This window comes from Notothenia coriiceps, unplaced genomic scaffold, assembly GCF_000735185.1.
Source record: "Notothenia coriiceps isolate Sejong01 unplaced genomic scaffold, NC01 NC01_scaffold00037250, whole genome shotgun sequence".
Classification (NCBI taxonomy): domain Eukaryota; kingdom Metazoa; phylum Chordata; class Actinopteri; order Perciformes; family Nototheniidae; genus Notothenia; species Notothenia coriiceps.
Window position 1 is genome coordinate 1,318,628 of NW_011369951.1, and position 26,417 is coordinate 1,345,044.

At 39.6% G+C, this 26,417-nt stretch overlaps 3 protein-coding genes across 4 annotated transcripts in view; 2 read left to right on the top strand and 1 right to left on the bottom strand.

Annotated features, from left to right (window-relative positions):
- The window catches only part of ftr82 (finTRIM family, member 82), a 27,595-nt gene extending 14,297 nt beyond the window's left edge, over window positions 1-13,298 (bottom strand). Inside the window, exons 1-2 of one of the 2 annotated variants that reach the window (XM_010795838.1) lie at window positions 13,162-13,298; window positions 12,660-12,726 (exon numbers count right to left, since the gene is read on the bottom strand). The gene's annotated coding sequence lies outside the window, so the exon portion shown is untranslated. Of the gene's footprint in view, window positions 1-12,659; window positions 12,727-12,820; window positions 12,840-13,161 lie in introns of those variants that run through there. The other variant, XM_010795839.1, reaches the window with a different exon arrangement.
- Window positions 2,198-10,664, top strand: ftr83 (finTRIM family, member 83). Its single transcript, XM_010795836.1, has 8 exons — window positions 2,198-2,237; window positions 5,011-5,678; window positions 6,414-6,509; window positions 6,693-6,926; window positions 7,411-7,570; window positions 7,692-7,756; window positions 8,446-8,521; window positions 9,836-10,664. Exons 2-8 carry the CDS (start codon window positions 5,103-5,105, stop codon window positions 10,357-10,359), a joined length of 1,731 nt encoding a protein of 576 aa, XP_010794138.1. The 5' UTR covers window positions 2,198-2,237; window positions 5,011-5,102; the 3' UTR covers window positions 10,360-10,664.
- A 109-nt stretch (window positions 13,299-13,407) lies between the features above and the next one.
- On the top strand, window positions 13,408-19,121 carry ruvbl2 (RuvB-like AAA ATPase 2). The gene is made up of 14 exons (XM_010795840.1): window positions 13,408-13,484; window positions 14,484-14,538; window positions 14,717-14,772; window positions 14,982-15,123; window positions 15,272-15,401; window positions 15,485-15,551; window positions 16,127-16,233; window positions 16,321-16,414; window positions 16,587-16,805; window positions 16,884-17,002; window positions 17,553-17,672; window positions 17,765-17,894; window positions 18,046-18,160; window positions 18,721-19,121. The coding sequence occupies exons 2-14, from the start codon at window positions 14,484-14,486 to the stop codon at window positions 18,744-18,746; spliced, it is 1,380 nt and encodes a 459-aa protein (XP_010794142.1). The 5' UTR covers window positions 13,408-13,484; the 3' UTR covers window positions 18,747-19,121.
- The last annotated feature ends 7,296 nt before the right edge of the window (window positions 19,122-26,417 follow it).

Consider the following 26,417-nt stretch of genomic DNA (forward strand, 5'->3'; position numbering starts at 1 on the left):
TTTTGGGAGTGATGCCTAAGTTGATTACATATTATTAAATTGAAAATTCAAAGTATATATATACGACAGTGCCATAGCTAAATGTGTTAGTTGACGTCTAAAGGTATGTTTTGCTCCGCTCACAGGTCCCTTACAGCGGGCAGAGCTGCAGGTGCTGGTCTCTCTCTCTCGCGTTCGGTTATACTTCACTCGTGTTTATGTCCAAATCCATCAGATCTAGCTAGTTCTAGCCAATGATATTTCTGCTGCCCCTCCCTACATGCAGATCACGCAGACTCAAACCTCATCTTAGGCCCAAGCCGTTGCGAGGTTCCGGCGCTAACAGTTCGTGAGCGTGCTCCCCCGCCCCCTGTCAACACTCGCAACACATGAGTGGCCAGCCTAAACAACAATAAGCGCTGCTTGGCAACCGTGTGTGGCGGCAAAGTACATACACATTTTGACTGGAGAGATTTAGTTTTGCCGGTATTCAACATATTTTACCAGTCATAGTCCGGTAATTATTTACACTCTAAGAAGAGTCCTACACAACAGACATGGCGTCAAAAAGGAGTAATGTGTGGAAATATTTCGACCAGGTTAGTGAGTGCGGTGTAGAGGTCAAACTATGCCAAATTAAACTTATATATACATGCTATACCTTGCTATACCCACAACCTCCGTTCCAGCTGAGAGGGTCTTCTCTACAGCTGGGCTGATTGTGAATCGCACATGAAAGCTGTAGGCCTATAGCTGTCAAACTGTGATCACCAGTTCAATACATTTGAAAAATTCGAGTTGGTTTCTACACTTATTTGAACATGTACTGTATGTATTTATTTCCAAAAAATATTGAAAAAAAATTGGGTAAAAAATAAATAAAAAAATTAAAAGATTTGAATTTCTTTTTTATAGGATACGTACATCTCGGTTAACCGGTTAACCGTTTTTTGGGGGGTCGAATATTCGAATATACATTTGCTTTCAAATTCCCATCCCTACCGCCTATATGGGCAACTCTCCACCTATCAGGAGGAAACAGCCACGGCCATAGAGTGGCGAAGTCCCTCCCCTTCCGGTGGACCTCCATGGCACCTTATTTCGAAAAAATTATGTATTGAAATCAATGAAGAGAGAAAGATTATCTTTCGATCCCGTTTGAATTGTGCCACAAATTACACATATGATGTTTGTCAATTTAAAAGATAATTTTGCAAGCCAAAAACAAAAAATGTGTTGTAAAACTGTGAAGTAACACATTTGTTTGTGTGAAACGCTCAATTAACTACATCTCTGGTCTCGCAGAACAACACACGTCACCAAGATGGCCGGCATCTGTCTCGCTAAACAAAACGATTGACTACCCTCAGAAGAATGTCATGCAAAGCTGCCTGCCTGCCTTCCTTTGATTCTCTCTGAACTGCCTGGTCTTTTTAATGTTTAATGTCAACCATTTGTGCAGATAGCATGAAGTAGAAAAGATCGGCGATCGCCGATGCTAGCGTTAGCATTTCTCCCTCGGGCTTAAATTGTGTATTATAGAATGATCACACCGGTGACAGTACTCTTCAAAGGGTTCACGAAATATGACTACTACTCTTACTGTTTAACATGTTGGATTACTTGATGTTACTTCATATTAAGGCTAAAAATGACAAGGCTGTAATGCTAACTAACGTGCTAGCTACTAGCTAGGTAGCTAACTTGATCCAGCCACTCCTGGTCCTTTCATCAGACAGGAAGCGAAAGAACGAGCAAGACCCATTGCTGGTATGATAACAACCTGGTACTAAGCACACAGGCATCTTGTTAAAGTTATCTTATCTTAGGCAGCGTCATATAGATAGATTATATCTATATGGCGCTGATTTTAGCCATCTCTTAGTGGAGGAAAACAATTGTGACATCACTTACGCGACTCTGGGATTTGTAGTCTTTCTAGTTGCGTATTTTTCAGTCTTATATTGCAACAGTTTTACGACAAACTATGACTTTTTTGACATGGAAAGGATTTTTTAAGATTGACAAACATCATATGTGTAATTCATGGCAACTTTTATTTTGTTTTCGCGCGTGTTTTGTTCACAAAACAACGGAACTGACTCTGAATCAGACTCCGATTGGCTGTGACTGCATCCACTCACAGTGTCCGATTCAGAAACGTGACTCTTACACTATTTACGTCACAAACAACGATGGTGGATGAGAATAGACCTATAAAGCAGACAGAAAAGGATAAGCAATGCGCCAGAATCAAGGTGAGACTATCCGCATCTTTTACAACTTTATGCACATTCGTTTCACCGAAATAAGTAAACGCCTCTCAATGAAAAACGTAATAGAGTTGTTTATTGCGGGTTCTGTAGTTTAAGAGGAAAAACACGGCATGTCTCTGGCTCAAACAGCTGAGAAGTTATGACGCTTTGAACACAACGTTATATTTGGGCCCGTGGGTCTCAGAGGGTTAAGCTAAAAGCTGTTTTATGTGTCACTCATTACATGATCAGATCATTTGTCAAACTGAAACTTCCAAATGAGGTCAGAGCGTAACTTTGCAGTTAATTTTTAGGAAAAGCATGTTTGTGTTATATAACGCATTCTTTATGTTTGTATGCATGCTTTATCTTGTGTTTTATGAGGCCTGCTTTAAGGTGGGCCACAGCTCTGCCAAATGTTCATTTGATTATGTTTGCTCTCAGAAGCCTGGAACCAAATCTTATGCAAATGAAATTATCAGTAGGTGTGGAGAAACCTTGGGTGCTCGCTGGCTCAAATATCAAGGTTAAACTTAATAAGTGTAGTCCAACATGTTGTTTTATTCATAACATTTCAATATTTTTGTTTTATAGAATAAAGTCCATCTCCAGGGTTAAAATAGGGTTAAAGGTTGGAATGGAAATTATGAGTATCAAATCATTTAATGCTATTATGTTGTATAAATAATAATTTTCTTCAAGCCTTTCATGTCAAAAGATAGTAGATCAATGTAGTTGAGAGATCATCCTTCAGGTAGGTGCCATGTGACCACCAGTGGGTGCAATTTCATTTTTTTTCTTCATTTTCAGTCTTTATTTCGAACAGATTAAAAAATAACAAATGTGAAAAACAGAATACCGTATTGTTAAATACAGTATTTATCCACATTCATGGTAATATTTGTATATTCAACAAAAAAAGTCTTCATATTAATAATAATAATAAATCATATGTGTCCGAAAGGGAGTAGGAGGAAGCAAATGCTTAATAATTCCCACCCCTTACTTGATCAATGATTGTCCTTTAAATCATTATGCAAGTTATTCCTACATACATTTATACATACATATACAATAATTTCTCATCTTCAATCACCTTTCTTCATTCTCATATTTTTCCAAAAAAGTGTTTCTGTACATCCTTTTAAACTGAATTATGCTTGTGCATTGATCTGATCATGGGTCTATTGTCCTTTTGAAAGGGTCATGGGTCAGGTATCTCATGACTAAGCATTGCAACTGAATAAAAGCAGACTCTTCAGTTTGAGTAGTTGCACTCAGCTGTAGAGACATTGCTTTCTGAATGCTATGTGCCAATTTTGCTAAAGATTATTAAAGACTCAACTATTTGACCAGTTCATTTCAAGAATGTCCACAACAAGGTTGGTAGAAGAAACATAAAAAAAGAAGAAAAAAAAGTCCCTTATTTTCATCAGAACAACATGTCTGCACTGAAGCCCCCTGTCTGTGGAATGTTTGGTCAAATAAGATGCTACATTAAGTGTAGTGTGTCAGCTGTAGTTACTGTTGTTGATGGACAACAGACCCCATAATGCCTGGCACTGGGCTCGGGCCTGCTGGCTCTAACACAATGGAATCTTTTAAGCAGGCTTGCTCGGCCCTCCTGTTATCTGCCCTATCAAGTGTAGTTGCATTCCTATCTCCATTTCAACAGCCCTGAAACTCAATTTTGACCAGGAGGTGTGTTCACTGTAAGGTGAAATACAGAGGAATGTATTTTGGTCAGAAGAGCAAACATTCTTTAGAGTTGGTTTCAAAGAACAATCTGCTTTTTTAGATGAAACAACAGTTGAGTTTGTGCCATTAAAGTATAGTTCCAGTGTTGACTTACAAAAATGGAAGGTGTCCAGTCAAACAGGAAACAAATTGTGGCAATGAAATGGAAAGCAAAACCGATTTCATAAAAATCAAGTGGTTACAGGTGAGGTAAAGGGAGGAAGCTTCACCTGAATTTAACAAACAAAATAGTTTGTTTGGCTTCACTAATTTACATACTTTTCGTAGATTACCATTTATCCAAAACAACTTACAATAAGTGCTAGTTACTTAAAGACATTCTTACAAGTACATTCTCTTTCAATAAGCCAAATAATTGGAAGTTATATTGTATTTGTTTAAAATAAACCAAACCTATGCTATGTAAAGAAGTGAAGTTTTTTATTTATTTGTATTTAATTAAATATTTGGCCAGGTGGCATTTGAAACGGTTACACTGTCCATTGAGAATACATCACAGTGAAAGGAGCTACTGTTGATGCTGCTACTGATGAGAGATTACAGTTGATAAAAAAGGAAGTTGTTGAAATAACATTTGTCAAAATGCAGATAAATCATCTCTCTAGCCTGAGGTCAGTTTGTACTGAGTTGGTATACATGACCTGAGGTAACAGGCACTCAACAACACTTGTGTTTTTTTTAAAACAGTTTATTAATGCCTAATTCCTTCATTTTTTTTTTTACTTCTACTCACCCTTTTTTAGTGATGGAAACATTATTCAAATATTATAAAAGCATTTCTCCATTTTTTGCTTGAGCCGGTCTCCTGCTTGAAAATGTATAAAGTATTCATGGCCTATATTGTCATACATTTTTTTTGTCATCACTTAATGCAAATACTTGAGTCCCATGATCGTCATTCTCATTGCACTCTGTAACGGATGAAGCAATTCACTGTGTCCTTTTTTGCCCCGCCCTTGTTTGACTGGTTTCGGCTTAACCCGTTTGTCCGCCCTCTCTGTTTACTCTATATAACCAGCTCCCGTAGTCCCTGTGAACTCACTTTGCCACTGTGCTGACACCAGCCACTGACTGTCACTGCATTAGAAGGAACAGAACTACATCGTCTCCATGTCATCCGAACAGGAAGACTGCCACCTCTGTAAGGAGTACATCAGGGACCCCGTGTCCATCCCATGTGGCCACATCTTCTGCGCCGTGTGCCTGAAGACCTACTGGGACCATGCCGACCACACGGGCTCGTACATGTGCCCGCAGTGCAGGGTCACCTACAACAAGAGGCCCACCCCGAGACGCATGGGAGGCTCTCGCCAATCCACCATCCAACGCAACAGCGAGCCCTTCCCACCTCCCCCTCCGTCCCCTGACTACAACTACGCAGGACCCCAGGATGTAGGTTGTGACATCTGCATTGGAAAGAAGCACAAAGCCATCAAGACCTGCCTGATGTGTCTGGCCTCGTACTGCGAGAAGCATCTGAAGCCCCACTACGAGTCAAACACTTTCAAAAGGCACAAGCTGGTAGATGAGATCGGCCACCTGGACAGGCAGATCTGTCCGCAGCATCAAAAGGGACTGGAGCTGTTCTGTCGCACTGACCAGATGTGCATCTGTGTGCTGTGTACAGTGAAGGAGCACAAAGGTCACGACATGGTGTCTGCGGAGCAGGAGAGGGCGGAGGAGCAGGTACTGTTTATTTTATTTAAAGCTACAACACTGGGAAATATAAGAATGCTAAAATGTGCTTTAATCAACATAACAATTATTGTTTAATATATGCATTGGTAGTATGTTAAATGTAATTCTTTACTTGAGTTCAAAGTACTTTACTCAAGTATTTGAATTTTATGCAACGGTATACTTATTGTTGTCTTTTACCTCACTAGATTTGTCTGACAGCAACGTTTTAAATTCAAAGCTGTAAAATACAACACTTCCATTATTGCAGCAGTAATATTAATCAAAGCACTTCAAATATTATAGTAAAATAATGACAAATAACTTTTTACTGCACAATCGTAACTTTTACTTTTAAAACATTAGGTTGAATTTGCAAATCAAACTGAAATACTTTGCCTTAAGTAAGGTGTGAATGCAGGACTTTTACTTGTATTGGAGTATTTTCAGTGTGCCATAGTACTAAATATAGATGTTTATATTTCTATTAATAGTGACACCTATGTACCTATTATAGTTTGATGCACTAGTGTGGTAGTTATAGCAAAAGTGGAAGGTAAAGCATGACTCAGCAGCTTAAAAATTGATGAAACAAGCACGTTGTGAGACCCACCCATATGAAAATAATGGTCGCAAGTTGTTATAACAATATGAACGTTTTAAAAATTAATTCAAGGATTTTTTCGTTTTGATTTGTGGAATTGCTGTCATCACCAAAAACAATGTCTGTTGTTTTTGTCATAGCAACGGCTGGGCGCCACCCAGGCAGAGATCCAGGAGAAGATTCATGACCGACTCAAGCAGATGGAGGAAATGAAACAAGCTGTGGACACACTCAAGGTTTGTGCCACCATCAACCATTATATAGAACCAGACTAACCACTTGACATTGAATGGAAAGTTAATTCACTACCGACACAACCACATTCCTTGGTGTAGTAGCGATGACGGCTTCTAAGTGCGCTTGCCAAACCAGTGTGACTACATGGTGATTTATGGCATATGTGTCTGTTTTCTGTACAGAGCTCCGCCCACACAGCACTGCAGGAATGTGAGAAGATGTTTGCCGACATGATACGCTCCATTGAAAGGATGCAGCAAGAGATGATGAAGCTGATCTCATCCAACAAGAGAGCAGCGCTCAGCAACGCAGAGGGCCACGTGGAGCGTCTGAGCCATGAGATCTCTGATCTGAAGAGGAGGGACAACGAGATCACCCAGCTGTCCCGCACCGAGGACCACATCCACTTCATCCAGGTAACTGACAACAGGTCCACAGATAAATCAAATACATTGAGTACCATTAGGGACAGATTACTGAATCGGCCTCAAGCAAAGGCAAGATGGCTACAAGGGGATGTATACAGACCATAAGAAGTAGAACAATTACCAAAAAGAGATGCACAATGAACAAACAAGAGAAGCATAATGCTCCCAAAGATGTCTGTTTGGATCTGTGAATGTCATAATCTCTCTTTGACTACTACCTTTGCATTAAGGACGGATGATGGCACAATATCTCCACCCATCCATCCAGCAATTATTTTACATCCAGTACAGGGGGGCTATCCCATAAGAACACCAGTCAATACAAAGGCTAAAAGACAGACAAACTTGACATCACAAATATTTAATCTAATACACTCTAAGGTATACTGCATGGTGCAAAATGAACAATAAAGTAGTAGAAAACATGTTTTAGGTACCAGTTTTCCTTACATTCCATTTTATCCCTTATTAGAGCTTCCACATGCTGATAGCCCAGACTGAGGCGGAGGAGCTGCCTACAGTGAGCGTTAACCCCTACTTCACCTTCGGCCCGGTCACTAAGGCCGTCTCTGAGATGAAACAGCACCTGAACGAATTCAGCAATGAGGAACTGGTTAAAGTGGCCAAAGCAGGTGAGTTAAAACACACAGAAAAAACTTGCATTGATTCAAATATCTTCAATTCTCTGAACATCTTATGAACATATTACCTCTGTTATCATGCTCTAATTATTATTATTTCTTTTTTTGACAGTTAACAAAATGACCTTCTGCCAACTGGAGGATTCCAAAAAGAAACAGGCAAAATCAATCAAAAGTAAGTTGGCCATTTAAGAAAATAATTTGCCTGTTGATTTTATGTGGACAACATATTATTTTGGTTATACTAAGGGTATTTATTACTTTTAATCCCATAGGAGATCCTGTAATTCATTATTATGATATGCTTTTGTACAGTTTCTGACTTATAAAACCATTTCTCACTATTTTTAACAAAGTTTCTCATTATAATGACTTACGGGATCTTTTATTTTCAACACATTGGATTATATAGCCGATAGAGCTTTGGTGTTTAGAAATATATTAACCCAAATTTAAAGCATTTTAAAAGAGACAGTTAGATAGATTGACAATTCCGACTTTCCTCAATAGGGCTTTGTGCAGTCGTGTTTGATGTGTTCAGTGGAGGGTAACCTGAGGTCACTCAGTAGCCACATAGTTAAATGTTTACTTTGATTAGGATGTCAAAATGCCAGCGGGTTACCACAAACGTTCTCCTCTGAAATAGAATTTGGTTGAGTTTCACTTCAGATCTGCTTAATTGATAAAGACAGGACTGGATTATTATACCAATAATATCAAAACCACCACCACCATTGGGATAGAACATCTATTGTATTGTTGAATAATATGACGTAATAGAAAGTAATGTAGATAAGTAAAGTAAACACACCCTTCAATTCAAAGCCTAGTAATCCATTATGATACAAATATTTGTTTTCCCAGGTGAAGAAGCCACCGCCGTACAAGTGTACAAGTCCATGCCAATGCAGGAACCTCAGCACAGGGACGACTTCATGAGATGTGAGTCTTATTTTCGCTGACTTTTCTCTGCAGTGACAGATCACTGCTCTCACTTCCATTTCAGTCAAATTAAATCCTGATGAGGTTCTCTGCCAGGCCCTGTGGTCGACCACAAATCTGTATGTCCCACAGTGTTGACAGAGACTGGGATTGACTCATTAACAACTATATCAGATTTGCAGTTAAAGTGCTCCCTCCTTCCTTAAAATGAGTTAATAAAACACTGATTAACTAATTTAACTAACTAGACAGACAAGAACAAAACAATTGGAGTTATTATTCTTATATTATAACCAAATACCTAATATCATAAGAATTTGAAGTGGTACTGTTATTTTTAACTAAAACAAAACGGCATAGTCTTTGAGGATGCATTAAAAAGGAGTTCAAAGGTGGTGGGTCTCGCCTTTTTAGTAAATGGACTTCTGTTTGTGGTCAAACTCACGAACAGTGATGATACTCTGGCATTCCAGATAATAGGCCGGGAGATAATAGGCCGGCCAGATCTAGGAGGAGCCCCCGCATGTCCCACCAGCTGTGATCCACAGAGGTGGAGATAAACAGCCAGCAGGTGACATCCAACACCTGTCATTATTATTATTATTATTATCTGATTTCTGTCTCCAGTCAAAGGGTCTCCCATTTTGCCTTTAAATCATTTAATAGCAAAAGTTAGTTCAAAATGTAAAATAACTAGAAATATAAATTTCTGGCAGCTTGTCGCGCAAGCAGGATCGGTGCTGCTGTAAATAGGCTTCGTCATCTTAGGCTTCGTCATTTTCATTTAACACAAGCAATTTGAATTTGGAAAGTAGAAGTGTAACAAAATATAAATACTATTGCGATAAACATTATTATGTTTTGTGTTACTGTATTGATTATCATAAGCACTGTGTTGATCAATAACCAATAGTTGATCATAACAAATATGTCTGCCAGCACCAACACTTTTCTAAGTGGTATAAGTATATAGGCAGATATTAATTCTCCCTCTATCCTTTGTTCATATTCTAGAAAAAGGGTGCTCTAATGCTGGATGTTACAGGGACTGTAATAAATGCAAATACAAATCCCACTGTGGCAATAGCATAAAAAACATCATTATTTTTAAAGTACACTTCTTTTACTCAGATTTGCATATGGCAGTGTTTTCTTTATAATATGATGGCTTTTCTCAAATAAGATGGAAAGAATTCTCAAAATATCGCAAAGTAAAGCAATATATTGACACCATGTCCTGTATCATGAAATGTCTCTTATTGCCAGATTCTTGTCGATACACAGCCCTAAGTAAATGTTCATTTATCTTCCCAGATGCCTGCCAGCTGACTCTGGACTCCAACACGGCCTACAGACAGCTCTACTTGTCCCGAGCGAACAGGAAAGCCGTCCTCAAGAGAGACCCCCAAACCTACGGTGATCACCCCGCCAGGTTTGACTCCCTGCCCCAGGTCCTGTGTAAGGAGAATCTCTCTGGAGGACCGTACTACTGGGAGGTTGACTGGAGTGGAGAGGGGGCCGCCATCGGGGTCACCTACAAAGGCATCAAGCGGACGGGCTACGGAGACAACTCCCGCATCGGCTACAACCGCAAGTCCTGGAGCCTGTTCTGCTCTGATGCCAGCTACTCCGCCCGCCACAGCAAAGACCAGATAGAGATCAACGCCCCCTACTCATCCCGTATAGGGGTGTTCCTCGACCACGAAGGCGGTACCCTCGCTTTCTATGGAGTGGGGGAAACCATGTCTCTCATCCACCGCTTCAAGGCATCCTTTGCCGAGCCTGTCTTCCCAGGCTTCTGGGTTTGGTACGAGTCAGGCATTACCCTCATCCAGTAGGGATTAAATACACTTCCTATGATTAATGTACAACAGTGATTCAGTGTGTAGGTATAGATTACAAGAACAAAGCCAGTACTACTTTGTGAGGATGTGTTATAATTTTTTTTTTACTATGTGTTGTGTATCAGGGTTCTTGATGCTTGTGACTTTTCTGCAAATCAACATGTTTGAGGATCAGATGTATAAAGTGAATGCATTTAAATTATCGTTTGAAATATTGAATGATGTACTTGATTGAAACATGTCACAAGATCATTTATGAAGATGTTGTACTTATTTTGCTCAATAAACATTTTATATCAAGCATATACGGGGAAGTCTTTGTTGCATTTTTACTTCTATTGTCACTCAACAGGCTAACTACCTCTCAGACTGCTTCCTGAGCGCAAAAAAAGAAGAAGCTTGAAATAAAAGAGAACTGTTTGTTATTATTTATCTTAGTTTTGTCCAGATTAAATCTTCTAGGGTTTCATGGGCTATAAATATCACATCTAACGGGTTATAAATATCACATCTACCATGCTCTAAGAGTCTAAAAAAAGGCTCATGTTTCTAAGATCACCAATGTTTAAAAGTCAGATGTTTATGATATGATTAAAGGCAAAATTAAACGTTTTTTAAAGTAGTTTATATGCTTTATTTTTCAAAGTCAGTGTGGTATTGGACTGGAAAGTGAAGCTGCTATCAATACTCTCTTGAAATCCACTTCTTTGACAAAAACAGTTATGTTACCTTCCAGAACACTGAGGTTGCTGTTCTACTGCTGACTCCTTTGGTTAGTTTTTTTTATTGTGTGACTTTGGCTTTGGTAAGTTGGGATTCACTGTCGTCTCATAATAAAACAAACTGAGTAAGGCAGGGGGAAAATAGCAACATCTGAAAGGTACAATTACTGTTTTTGTCAAACAAGTATGGTGGCTTTGAGAAGAGAATAGAAAGCAACTTCAGTACCCTGTCAGAAAGGGGTGTTTAAAGGCAATATAAAGCCCTCAAAATACTCTTAATATTACATACACCTAAACCAACATGTTTTGTCTTTTGTTTATGTGGCTAACATGCTGGTACTTATATCTGTTTCTCCAAACCGAGGGTGTGCTGACTGTCCTTGGCTATAGGAAATACACTGACTATGGACAAGTACCTCCTAACCCCACTTCCAAAAATCCACTATCCCTTTTAATGCTTTGTCTGTGTAGAGCAGTGTTGGTTTTGCGGAGGTCTGAGAGGCAGAAGAGATTTGAAAAGGAGTAGGTGAGGTGTGACTGAGAGTCTCCTGACTTTACAGATGGATGAGCATCATCTGGGAAGCAGTTTTAAAATGTTTTTGGCAGTCTTACTTTTACGATTGTTATCATTGAGTTGGTCATTGAAAGCATAGATTCAGGCAGATAAAGTATAATTGATGTGACAAATAAGCTTTTCTTTTGCAAAATAGCTGTAAAAGTGTCTAGGTTCCAGTCAATCATTGTAATAGATAACTATATGCAAGTGTCCATGTTTCTTTTCACTAAATCTTAATGGCTTGTAATGGTAAATCAGCCTGTATTGACATTTTGTTTTCATTGGCACAATTTTAGCAGTGTCAAACTATAATAATGAAAAAACATGTTTATCGTTTGGACTTGCATTTTGTCAGTTCTATCTGATCATTTTAATCAACTTCTCCTTTGGTTTGAACACCAGGAAACAACACAACTGTTGACAACGGCAAACTAAATGTGTCTCGGTTCCAGTTCTCTGTAACGTTGTGGAATCCTAAAACTGCAGCTTTAAGGGAAAGTTTTTGATGATACAGGGAGAGGATATGAAAAGCTCCTCCAGAAACCTTGAGGTTAAAGTCAGCGGGTGACTTTCTCCTTTGTTCAGTGGAATGGTATCTCTGATTCATACGTTTTCTGGAAAAAAACTAATCCCACAATTTCTATGAGTAAGCAGAGAAATTTGCAGTACAAGGATAATTGATTGTGCGATTTAGGTAAATATTGATAGAAAAATCTATTTATCCCAATCCCCATGTATTTGAAACAATTTCACATTAAAAAGGTATTTCATTTTTAGTGCAGATACATATGCACTGTCAAAATATTGCCATTGTGTATTATTAATATTTCTAGTTAAATGCTTAATTAACTGACATCAAACATTGATTGATTACGAAATACATATTTAGAGCAATTATATGTGACAATTTGTTAAGTTTTGCTGTTGCAGCTGCTCTGCAAAGAAATTTTTAAACGACTTAAATTAATTTTGAGGCTTGCTACCTCTAGTGGAGAAATGTAGAATATAGTGCTCACCAATGCTGTCTTCATGGGCACCTGTTCACCTCACTCTGGAAAAGCTTCTGTGTAAGAAGATGAATCACTGTTGGAGATAGAAAACATTATATAACAGTGATAGTATAGGCCTAGCAAACAGGTCTCGTTGAGTAAACAGTAGGCTTAGTGGTTCGGTTTACCTATGCTTTAAAAGTTCAAACACAGAAACTATTATGGCATTGGTTACTTCAAACAACATATTAGAGGCTACCTCTCCCTGAACAAATGTACCTTCCTACGCTTAGTTCTTTTTTTAAACTTCAAACATACAAACATCATGTTAAGTGATTGCACACTTGTCATTTTGCACCACCAAGAGTTAAAAGACATTTTGAATGTAAATTAGTCAACAACGTGATAACATGAATGTTTAAGTTTTTAGACACAACTTGTTTTTAAATGGCAAACGTGATGCAGAGAAGCTAAATAAATACAACAAAATAAGTTAAATACACAGTATAACATAGATAAAATGCTTTACCTTTTTTCCGTACACCATGTAGCGACACGAGGCACGAAAGTCATTGACACGAGGTATAATCGCTTAAATAACGCTAGGCTGAAATTCAAACTTAGATAAACGGGCAGTCATTCCTCCAGCCACTCCCTATTTAATACACCTGTAACTTTATAAACGTATTTCATTTTTGCATCAAATCATTAGGCCACCCTGTCTGTAGAGGGCAGTCAATCTCAAAACGTACATAGAAAAAGAAAGGGTTGTTTCTCGTCGGACAGACTTACCCTGCGTACCACTGGAAAGAAGCGCCGCATTCTCACATTTTCGCAAGTGTGGCTGCACAGGTGAGTTACAATCATAACATAATTGTAATACATTATTATTAACTTTTCAAATCATAATACTGTAGAACTCTTACTATGATACAATCTCTTGCTATTCGCCTTCTAATCAAATCTTTGTAAGGTAACGTGAGCTGCTGAAGACAGAAAATCGTTTCATGGAGCTAGCTAGTTTGCTAACATAACATTAGCTAGCGTTAAATACTTTGCTTCGTTCTCGCTGAGGAGAAGATAGTAGGTAACATTTGTGGCTTCTGCATATCATCTAAACAATCTCATGTTGCTGATGACTGAGATGTGTGTTTTGGCAAAACGACAAACATGACAAATTAAAAGCCAAAGCGACATGGCTAACGCTCTCATACACGTTTGTGTTGTGGCATGCGTTACAACTGTCGCTATGACAACCGACCGGACAAGACATACTCAGTAGGTACATTGTTATTTTCCAGCTCAGATATTAGTGCTGAGTCTTTATGTGAAACCTGATGCTTCTTCTATGTATTCAAAAAATCTAGGACAGGAGTACTGAACATCTCACACCGGGCTCATTGTTAAGAGCGTTGGACAATATACATTCGAGATCTGGATTAGATAATTGAAATATGTATGGTCTTTAATTGTTAATTAATTGTCCAGAAATAAAAAACTCTTAGATTCTACAGTGCTCAATACCGTTGTTTCTTTTCGCATGGCAGCTCGCACACCTCTTGAAGTTTTGTGAGCTTCTTTCAGCCATGGTATTTCTCTCCGCTCATGAGGAAGATCGATTATTCCTATCTTCCTCTTTAGCTCACCAATATACACACTACAGAGTCACAAAGTGATTTTGACTATTTCTTTGTGACTGTGTTGTTATTAGAGTGTACCTCCTAAACTTAATATAACGGTATTTTCCTACTAATAAAAATAATAGTTGAGCGGGAAGAATTATTTTATTCTGAAACTAGTTATTGTGTTTTTATTAAAGATATTTTTCTGTCTGCTTATAATCAAATTCAGATGGCGACTACAAAGGTCCCAGAGGTCCGTGACATCACACGGATCGAGAGAATCGGTAAGCATCCACATTCACACTGAAACCCTGACTGTTTAGCTTCAATGGAGACACATTAATGATTGCTTGTGCATATTATGATCAGGTCAACGTTGATTGAAGTCTTACCAAACAGCAAATCCCTCTTCCAAATGTGCTTAATATTCATGTGTACATTTCTATTTTATTTTGTGTTCAGGAGCACACTCTCACATCCGTGGCCTTGGTTTGGATGATGCTTTGGAGCCAAGACAGGTAGCGTTCAGTCTTCTTCTTCAGTTGGCATTACAAACCTAAACAGATGTGTACTGTTGTATTTAGAGAATAACTTTGTAGACTAGAAGTACTTGGATCCCAAAAATGTGACAGATACAGCTATATTGTAAAAAGAAAACGGAAATATATTCAGATGTGCATTAATATTTGTGTGACTTCAACCTTCATATGTTCATGTTCACCTGCAGGTGTCTCAGGGGCTGGTGGGCCAGCTGGCCTCCCGTCGGGCAGCGGGGGTCGTCCTGGAGATGATCAAAGATGGCCACATAGCTGGCAGAGCAGTTCTGATCGCTGGCCAACCTGGCACAGGAAAGACTGCCATTGCTATGGGTAAGTGTTACGTTGGAGGCTTTCCAAAACACAACTTAATTTGATCCTCCCGCTGTGGAAGTCATATTGTTGTTGTAAATGGCTGAAGTTATTGTTAAAGCAAGATCTTATTTTCCTGGCCTCGATTTATTTTATATTTTGTATGCAGGCATTGCCCAGTCCCTTGGCCCTGATACACCCTTCACAGCGATGGCCGGCAGTGAGATCTTCTCCCTGGAGATGAGCAAGACCGAGTCACTCAGCCAAGCTTTCAGAAAAGCCATCGGAGTGAGGATCAAGTGAGTGATCAAAAAAAATATTTGTATTATGTCATTTTCATTGTTTGAAATGAATCAGTATTCATTGTGTGATTCTTCTACAGAGAGGAGACAGAGATCATTGAAGGAGAGGTGGTGGAGATCCAGATTGATCGACCGGCCACAGGAACGGTAGGCTGCTGACGTGACAACTTCAAGTGCACTCCCGACTCGCAATGTTCTTTTGATGCCAGAACACACTACGGACCTGTTTACTCCTGTTATTGACATGCGTCTTAGGCAATTGGATCATAAGTAGATAGTAATAACATCAATACGACAACGAAAATGTATTGGATCCCTCAAAGCAGTTGTTGACGTATTTTCCTATTGCGTCCTGGTCTGGGATGCATCTAACCTTATGCATCCTGATCCATCCCAGTAAAGAAACATTTTGTTCCTCTTTTACTCTTTCCGTTTTTTGCTGCTATATACTGCATCACTGCTTTTCAGAGAGAACTTATAATCACTAATGGCGTTCCCCCAAAATGCAACTCAACAATATAGCATCCACTGACTTAGGCACAATGTTTTAAAAAAAAAAGCAATGAGAGAAATCACAAGTGCGTCAAACATATTAGTTGATTTTAATTTCAAATATTCATTGCCTAATAGGCAGGCAATCATTTTTTAAAAGTTGTACAGGAAAACGGTACACCATCTTCTGTCCTTAAACAATCTTATACACATTAAACTTTCTCTTCCAGGGTGCCAAGGTGGGCAAGCTGACTCTAAAGACTACTGAGATGGAGACAATATACGACTTGGGAAACAAGATGATTGACAGTCTCAGTAAAGAGAAGGTTCAAGCAGGGTGAGTTTATATCTCTTCACACTTCAGGATCACTCAGGATAAGATGTGTAATCTAAACTGTCTTTCTCTGTTTTATTTTTTTCTCAGAGACGTTATTACAATTGACAAAGCCACTGGAAAAATCAGCAAGTTGGGCCGCTCCTTCACCAGAGCCAGAGACTACGATGCCATGGGAGCTCAGGTATCCTCTATCTGTCGCATCAATACAATTCCACCTTCAATGTTTTTTGGACATTAGCCATGTGGTTTCTCAAAATGCATTAGCCTGTTTTTGTAATGTCACCACATTCCTAGTGATTGATTTAATTTGACAGCTTTTCAGAATACATATTCATTGTATTTGTGTTCTGTAGACCCAGTTTGTTCAGTGTCCAGAGGGGGAGCTGCAGAAGAGGAAAGAGGTGGTCCACACGGTGTCCCTGCATGAGATCGACGTCATCAACAGCCGCACACAGGGCTTCCTGGCGCTCTTCTCCGGAGACACCGGAGAGATCAAGGCTGAAGTCCGCGAGCAGATTAACGCCAAAGTGTGTGAGTGGAGGGAAGAGGGCAAGGCCGAGATCATCCCTGGGGTAAGTGCAACTCTGTGTTTTTTATATCTGCTTTATCTGTGATTGTCCTTGACTAATTGTTCATGTGTCTGGTTCCAGGTGTTATTTATCGATGAGGTGCATATGCTGGACATGGAGTGCTTCTCCTTCCTGAACCGTGCCCTGGAGAGTGACCTGTCCCCGGTTCTCATTATGGCAACCAACAGAGGCATTACTCGGTAATCATCGTCTACATTTTTCTTGCATTTTATTATTAAGTTGTATTTTTCACGAGTTTTATAATAAAGCTTTATTTAAATGGCAATTTTTATCAGCACGAAATTCCCCTCAGATCAGATGTTAAGACCTTTTCAGATACATGCAGCATAGCAACAAAATATAAGATTTGAACAGGTCAAGAGACAAAAGGAGGTAAAAGGTATGACACAAGACTAAGTTAATCGATGTACCAATGTAAAACCCTATAAAATAAAGTAAACATATATGCACAAAAAAAATAATAGTAATAAAAACTTCATTATTCTAATAAAGCTTAAAAATATTAAAAGACCAACTTAAAAAGAAAAAATGTTGCAATTAAAACTGTTCAAGTTTATAAATGTGGGATTATCATTTTTTGGGGGATTTTTTTATTTCTAACAAATCTTGTATCAGGCTATCGTGTTTCTAAACCGTTAGTAGCTTAGAATTAAATTGAATACAGTACGATTCTGTAAATGATGTTTTTATTTATTATTATTTAAATATGCACTCTGTTATTGCTCTTAGCATCCGTGGCACCAACTACCAGAGCCCTCATGGCATCCCCATCGACCTGCTGGACCGCCTGCTCATCATCGCCACCTCCCCTTATACTGAAAAAGAGACGAGGCAGATCCTCAAGATCCGGTGAGAATCTGAGTTCATCAGCTGTCGGCAAACTATCTTCACTTCTTCTCAGCGTTGTAAATCTAACACGAACTTGCATGGTTTAATTTCAGGTGTGAGGAGGAGGATGTGGAGCTGAGCGACGAGGCTCACACCGTCCTGACTCGCATCGGCATGGAGACGTCTCTGCGCTACGCCATCCAGCTGATCAGCACTGCTGGGCTGGTGTGTCGCAAACGCAAGGTAAGCTCAGTCTGAAGAAGCAGGGCATATTTCTGCAGCTGTGACACAGTGGGAAAAAACTGCTTCCTCATGGATAGATTATATAACGGCAGTTTAGTCATGAGTTTCTGCAGTCTTAGTGTTGATGTCCTCTTTGTTTTTGCTTCTTCAGGGGACAGAAGTCCAGGTGGAGGACATCAAACGGGTTTACTCTCTGTTCCTGGATGAGGCCAGATCCTCTCAGTACATGAAGGAGTATCAGGATTCCTTCCTCTTCAATGAAACACGTGAGTTTGATGTTCATCCTCTCTTTCTAAATCAGGGGTTTCAGGCTTTTTGTTACAGGGACCCCTTAAAGAATACATACATTTACAATTGAATTACTTTTCATAGTAATAAACAGAAAGATATTTCCATTTGAGTCATGTGAATGACCTATTTTAAACAGAGAACCATTATTATTTAGATTGCATTTGGACTCATCTTGACGTCACCGATTCATGACACAATCATATCGGACCATCTAATGAACAATGCTTGTTTTATTGATGAATATAGTCCCCATCTAAACAGGAGATGCTACATTTACAATTATAAAGGATTACTCAAACTGCTCTCTATAGTACTGATGGCCAGTTGTTTCAGAGCAAAGCAGAGAATAGTGATGTAAGGAGAATTAACTTATGAAAGAGTTGAGCTCTGATCAGCATTTCACCAGTAGGCTAAGCTCTCCCATCATTTAATTTAAAATGAACAAATATTAAAGAAGGGCAAACATGTTTCTGCACAATATTCCTATTTCTAATGTTCATATTGAATAATCAAAATGTATCTGTCTACATTTCAGAAGCCCCTACCATGGATACCTCATAATGAAGATGAGTGCTTTGTTTTCTTACTCTGAAGTGTTTACGTTGTCGATCGTCTCAGCGCTTGGAGTCAATTCAAAACTGGACTGTGTCTAAATTTGAATTCAGCATTGAACTACATTAGGAAAGAATTCAAATGTATAAATTAAATGAATTCCTCTATCTGTTCACCTCTGTTCACCTTTAGTTCTACATTGTTTGAATAAAAAATGTTCACTGAAATGTCTAGTTAATTCTGAATTTGCCACAAATCTGTTCATCATCGAGGCCTTACGGCAGGAATATGCATTCCTTCAGTGTTTTCTTTTTTTGTTGACTTGTCTTTACATGGTTTATTTTTATGAAAAATATTAAACGGGCTTTTCTAAGCACACTTGGATGATTTGTTTTCCTTTTTATCATTCAGTCTGGAACGTTACAAAATATAATTTGTGAGAAAACATTAATTTGATATCATACCACAAATTTCATTTTGAATTTGTTTATGCGACCAGCACAACCTTCCTGGATAATGAAAAAGCTTTTATACAAAATAAAGCCCAAAATAAGAAATGTCTTTCTATTTCTGATGAATTATTTGTATTGTCTCAACACACAAGCAGTATTATGGTGTATTCACACTGATGCTGGTGAGCTCAGTGAATGTTCGAGTGTGCTCTTTTACACCTACCTGTAACCAAACGCAACACTAATATCAATGTCAGGAAGCACAACTCAGATTACACCACTAGAGGTCATAAAAAACTGTTTTTCAGGCCTTGCTAAGTGACTCTTTAAAATTGCATTTTTGGAGATGGGTGGTGTTGTTTGCCATCTCTTACAACACCTCTTTAAATATACATAATGGTATGAGACTTTTGTTTTGATACTTGGACAAAATATTTTTAATTCCTGGTTACATTTTGAATTATTTAAATATATCAAGCCAATACAATTTAAGACACATTTCAGACCAATTTAAACAGAGAAAAGGCTAACACCACAGATTGAAAATGACAAAACAGCCTAAGAGTGTGCGATAGCTTGAAATTGTTGCCACAAGGTGGAGCCCAAAGATCTCTTTCTACAAACTGTCTTGAGATAAAGGAAGCCCTGAACACGTTCTTCAATGAACAAGTCAAACAGCATTTCTGACAACCTAAAAATATCTTCCCCTTGCAGCAGGTAGTTTATTAAAGACGCCCGCCTGTATGATGGGTGTGAGCGCTTTCTGTAGATGACTGCAGCTAGTCCACACCTCAATCTCACACCCAGCCTGATACACTGTAAAGGTATTACCATGCTCTGCCTCTGAAACACACACACACAAATACACACACTCACACTTTTATTTTATGTTTGGATAATCTGATGCTTATTACCACAAGTCCCGATCTTGTTTTTATTCATAATTTGTCTAAAGCCACATTTATTTATGCTGTATTTGTTCTTAAATGTCTTTTGCTTTTAATCTGTAAAGCACTTTGAATCGCCACCTGCTGAAAAGTGCTATATAAATAAAATTGCCTTGCCTTGCCTTGCCTTAAAGCCTTTTCATTTGAACTGCGAAAAGAAATTCAGAATCAAAATCAGAATTATGATACTTTATTAATGTTGGAGGCAATTGGGTTTCATGACTCCATTTTCCATCCATCCATCCATCCATCTTCTCCCGCTTATCCGTGGTCGGGTCGCGGAGGTAGCAGTTCCAGCAGAGAGCCCCAAACTTTCTTTTCCCTGGCCACATCAACCAGGATGTGGCCAGGGAAAAGAAAGTTTGGGGCTCTCTGCTGGAACTGCTACCTCCGCGACCCGACCACGGATAAGCGGGAGAAGATGGATGGATGGNCACACACACACACACACACACACACACACACACACACACACACACACACACACACACACACACACACACACACACACACACACACACACACCAACTGACATTGCCCCAGTCTTAACATGGTGTCAGTCTGCCATTCAACCAGTATGTGAGCAGAATGGAATGAGGCCACAGGTGCTGTGTAAGTCTTTAGGCTAGAGCTCCGCTAACACACCAGACTTACATAAGAACCTCCAAGAATTAACCCATAACGTCAGGACTGTAGTAGAAGACAGCATTTGTGTCTTTGTAGGCTGTTAGGATCTTGGTATATACCAGGTCAAAGGCCTGGTCAGTTGTATGCCTGATAACTCACATTGGTTTACGTTAAGCGTAAAAGAGACAAAGCTGCTATCCAATTTTTAAAGTAAATTGCACTCCAATAATAGTTTTATAGTTAGGGTTTCTGTGAATCATTTATCAACTACATAGCCTCACCCTTCCTGAAAACAATGAAGTTTCCTCTACTTGTAAGGATCTATTTGTCTTTGTGAACAAAAATGCCCATTGGCTGTGCAATACTCATGTCTTCTAATGTTAGTAAAAACACTGCTGATGATTTTGCCATCTTATTGGAAGCATTGTTGTCATTGACAAAATCAAGTTCAACAAGTTATAGAGATCATGTCCATATATCTTACAAAAGGAAGATAATTACTTTGACAAGCCTAGCCAGTTGTTGGTAGGAAAGTAGGTTTATGGTCAGTGTCTATCAAAAATGTTCTACAGTTGGATGGAAGCCTCTCTGATTCCCTTTTACACTGTGGGAAGTTGTGCTTAATCAGCTGTTTTCGGGTGATCACAGCTGCTCTTATTTTGTCTCTTGCCCTCGTGGTATCCCTTGGTACCTCCCCTCTCACTCTCTCCTCTCCCTCCCTCTCTATCAGCGGTTTGGCAGCTGTTGTTGCCTCGTTGTCACTCCCACTGGCACCTTATAAGAGTTAGAGATGAAGGGGAGATGGAGGGAGAAGAAAGGGCCACCTGTGCCTTCCTCTCTCTAGTCATGCATGGCAGGGAGCTTTAATTTTCTCCACTATTGATTCCCAAAGCCAAATAATTGCATTGCGATGGTGTTCAGCAGCCCCTCTCCTGCTGGGACGAGAATAGAAACGATGACCTGATGTTGCTTCGACATCGCGCCGCGAATGTGTGCGTCTCCATCTTTGGCTGTTTTTATAGGCCATGTCTCGGAGGAAGGCAGCTGTGGGGCGATGATTGGCACCCTGCTCCCTGTCTCCTTCCCCCTCAATTCCTGTCAACGACAGAGTGACTGCAATCCAATCAGGATTTTAAGGCCAGTTTAACAAGCAGGCTGTTAACCCCTCTTCATGTAAACATCCTATCAGATCTCTAATCCCCTTTTATTTTTAAACACAGCAGGAACAGTATGAACAGTGGGAAGGTGGGGGTGTTGTGGTTTTAAAATAGGCTTGTTATTTCATCTTGTTTTTTAGTCGATATGGGAGTGATAGAGCATTTGTGGCGAAAAGGTTTTGTGCAATATTTTCTCCTGCTTCTTAGAAAAAGAGGCTGCAAACAGATAAATGCCTGACACCACGGGAGGCTACTCTCCTCGATCTGGCATCAACAGATCAATTAGAAACACACACACACATACACACCCCTCCTAGTAACACATGTGCACAATTTATACACACCCTAGCAAGTCAAGGTCAAAAATAAGGCTGCTAGTCGCTCATTTGCTCTGTTTTCATTCGTCGTTAAGAGTGTATGTGTAAGTAATGTGTGCCTGTATGTGTGTGACAGCACTAGTGTTCATATCCCATTAGTTCCAATAACAAGTGTAGCATACAGGAACACAAACGGGGTTCTCTGTCATTTCAGCCGGAGCTTGTCATTAAGCTGGTTGCTCCTGTAGTTACTACAGGAAAGAAAAACTCCTCAACACCCGCACTCAAGTGCTCTGCTGGATCTCAGCTCGGTGGCATGTCACCAGCCACAGGAAATATCCCTGGGAAAATATAACTATATGTTTTTATTAATGTTGCAGCTTGGATTGCAGTCTGGAACTCAAACTGGCTGCACCTCTCACTACTGTTTTCCTTTGCAAAGTATGCACCTTTCTTTATTTTTAACACATGTTTGCCGGTATTGAGCTGAGATGATGCACTGTTGCCATCCAGGCCTGGTATTTGTAGCGGCGTGTAATTCTCCCCAGCTGCAGCTCTCACACTGAGCAGGTAGAGGGAAAGCTCTGCTGTAGTTATCAGCTCTCAGAGTAGATTTAATAATAGAAAAAGGGATTTAAGTTGGCATTAGATAGCGCTTGACGGCAGCGTCTGCGGGAATTAGCTGCTGAGTTTGACAGAAACTGGCGAGAGAGTGCTGCATGGGTATTTCCCAGGCTGCATGTGGTATTTATCAAACGGCATTGGTAATCCTACACCGGTGGAGTCAGAACGGAGAGAATTAGCGGTGATCAAAAATCTGAGGAATGCAGAAATGTACGAAGCGCCACATGAAGGGGAACCCAGCAGGAAGAGATGTGATGTCTTAGAATGTCTGAGCTAAGACGTTGGCTCTGGTATCCAACTCAAACCAAAGTTATGTGTCACACCCTCCACAGGCAGTCCCATTAATCATTAGGGGTAAAGAGAACAAAGCTGCCACTCCCACCTGAACTGCACACCTGATTAACACAACACACTGTTGCCAAACTGCACCAATCACCATTGATAAAAACAAATATATACCACTCTGAATATCCTTATTCCGCTCTCTGTATCTCTTCATTTGCTGACTATATTAATCAGTGGCAACATCATGGTAATATCTTATCCCAACCTTTGTAGTGGAGAGTATTTATTTCTGCCACTCTTGTTCCATCTGAAGCTCATATTGAGAAGACAGGAAGAGGACTAAATGACTACGCTCCATTTGGATACACAGCAGCCTTTTTATGAGACCCTGAACTCCAGTAAACAGCATCAGATTTAGTGCTATGTGTAATAGAATATATAGAGACGGTGCAAACCTCCAGGCTGCGTTCAGTTAAACAAACAAATGCTGTCCAAAGCAGTAAACTCGCCATGCCATTCCAACCTCTGTAATACTATATATATATATATTGCACATTTGCATAGTGATAAGTTGTCAAATGTAATACCAAGCTGAACATGTGTAATGTGAAATAGAATAATCAATAATAGAAAGAGAGCTGCTATCTAAAAAAGAAAAAGTAGAAATTGCACTACAATAATAGTTTTATATTTAAAATATATTTATTAAACTGGTACACACCCTTTCTGAAAACAATGAGGATTCCTCTACCTATACGTTCACAAGTGGAAAACTTCAGGTACTTTTTCATGTGTACGGAAATGGACTGAAGATAAGATAGAGACCATGTTAAATCAGGACAACTGCAGGCTCTAATTCCACAAATGCCATAAAGTGTCTCGTTATGAATGAGAATGCTTTCACTATTAAAGGTAACCACTGAAGAAGCTCCATCAGAATCTTGCTTTACCGCAGATTCAGTAGGCGGTGTTGTCAAATATGTGTCGGCCAGCAGCTCATGCCAAACAAAAGTAGTGACATGTTGGATACCGTGGAAAGATTTATTCATTTGCTGTCTTTGATCAGTTGTCTTTAACGGCATCCATGCATCTCTGCTATCTGATGCAGAGTGGAATATTATGCAATATGGTATAATGTTTCTTTACTGAGGGGGGGTACATGTGGTTGAAGTGCCGGACATTCTGTGTGAAGTGACGCTGACAGACGTGTGAAGATTTGGTTACCTGTTGTGTTTCCACAACATTGCAAGGCCTTCTACCCTACATTTGAACTGGCACCCTTAAGGGTAATGACAAGTGTAGTTCTCACATTATATCTGAATGACAAATGTACTGTATCACAGAGTGTTGATTCTCTGCCCAAACCGATTGGGGCCGTCCCAAAATATACCCTTCGGCTTGAATCAGGTCCAGTTAACTCTCAGGTTTTATTTTTGTATAAGATGATGTAACACATGTCTTCTACTGCACTGAATAAACTTTAGTTGATTTAAGCTTCTTAATTAACTTAATTGGGGAACTTTTTAAGCTGTGGAATTGGTGCACAAGCGAGCATTCACACATATTTTTATTATATATATACAGTATATATTTTTTAATAAAAACTTGTATCTGAATTTCAGATTTGTAATCGCGCTTGGTCCCAAATTGGGATTCAGACGTGGGTCTGGCTTGGACAAAAACTATGCAGGTTTGCAGAGTTGGGTGATTATTATTTGTTGTATCGTATGCTCTTCTATATATTGGTATCAGAAGCAGCAAAAATCTAACAAGCATTTGGACTGAATATCTACCCAACAGTGTGTTGTATTCATTGCAAGTTTTGAGCTTAGTTCTTCTTGGATTTAGCCTATGCAAAGCAAGGACAGAGTTAAAAAAATGTTTTCACTGACTAACAAACAATACTTAGTCACAGTATCGCCTCGGCAAGCACATAACCTTGTAATGACGAAAAAAGCAGAGGCAACAAAGACACTGGAGATGGAAGTTGTATTTATGGAAGCGGTGTGTTTGCGATGTGCTGAACGCTGACACCTATAGACACACACCTCGTCCAAAGTGACACATACGGTGCTGTAAATGGCACCCAATGACAACGCCTGCTACAACGCAGGCATGTCCAGACCTGCAGATAGGATGTGGTTCTCCCGTTCCTCTAATTCTGTCTTTGGCAGCTGAAGGACATTCAAATTCCTTGAAATGCAGTCCCTCTGTTGCACTGTCGATCCTGACTGTCAGGTTTGACAGCTGCGAGGATGACAGCACCTTCAGCTATGGTGGGAAAAACCCAATTTACAAAACCAATACATTTGAAAGAGGACCGGAAGCAGCAGGTTTCAGACATGCCGAATTAATGAGATCTGACTTTAAAGGGGTAGAGAGTATAATAATGATCTCATTCACTAGGATACATTATTGGTTTGCATACTTATGGATAGCAAATATTGTTGCAATCTTCCTCTTTTCAACTTCCGTTTTTTTCCATCAACCCAAAAAAATGGGTTCCTGAAATTCTGCTACTGCAGTGAGAGTCTGTACCACTTTATTTCTATTTTTAAAAAGTATTTAATGGACTTGAATCTGTGACAAATAATATTTACTTTGAAAGTCTCAGAGGTAGGAGCTTAAGGGGAGCGGCAGGACACTTTGTGTGTACATCGTGAGAGGATTAAGCCACCTTTCAGTACTTTCATTTCCACTCTTTCCAACAGAATAACTGTCAGTTCCTTCCAGAGAAATTGAATTATTCCATATTCTAGTGTCTCAATGGCTTTTTGTGAGAATATAAAATAAAAAAGGATCAAATGGTGTGCAGAGCGCTCGGTATCCCACGGCCGGATGCGGGGCCTCACAGGTGCTCTGTTCAGTGGAAACTGGTGTTTCATAGGGAAATGTATCCCGAAAGGCTCAGTGAATATCAATCACACACACACACCCGCACACACACACGCACACTCACACAACATACATGTATCTGCATTTCCTCCCGATGCTCCATTGAGAGTGGCATTGAACATTGAATCATAGGGGTGAGTCATCCCAGGTGGTATTGTTCTGACCAATCAAAGAGGTGTGTGTGTGTGTGTGTGTGTGTGTGTGTGTGTGTGTGTGTGTGTGTGTGTGTGTGTGTGTGTGTGTGTGTGTGTGTGTGTGTGTGTGTGTGTGTGTGTGTGTGTGTGTGTGTGTGTGTGTGTTTAAGCTTACAAAATGAAAATTTGAGTTCCATTTTAGAAGGGTGTCGTGATATAGTGATATTTTAGAAATATTTTAA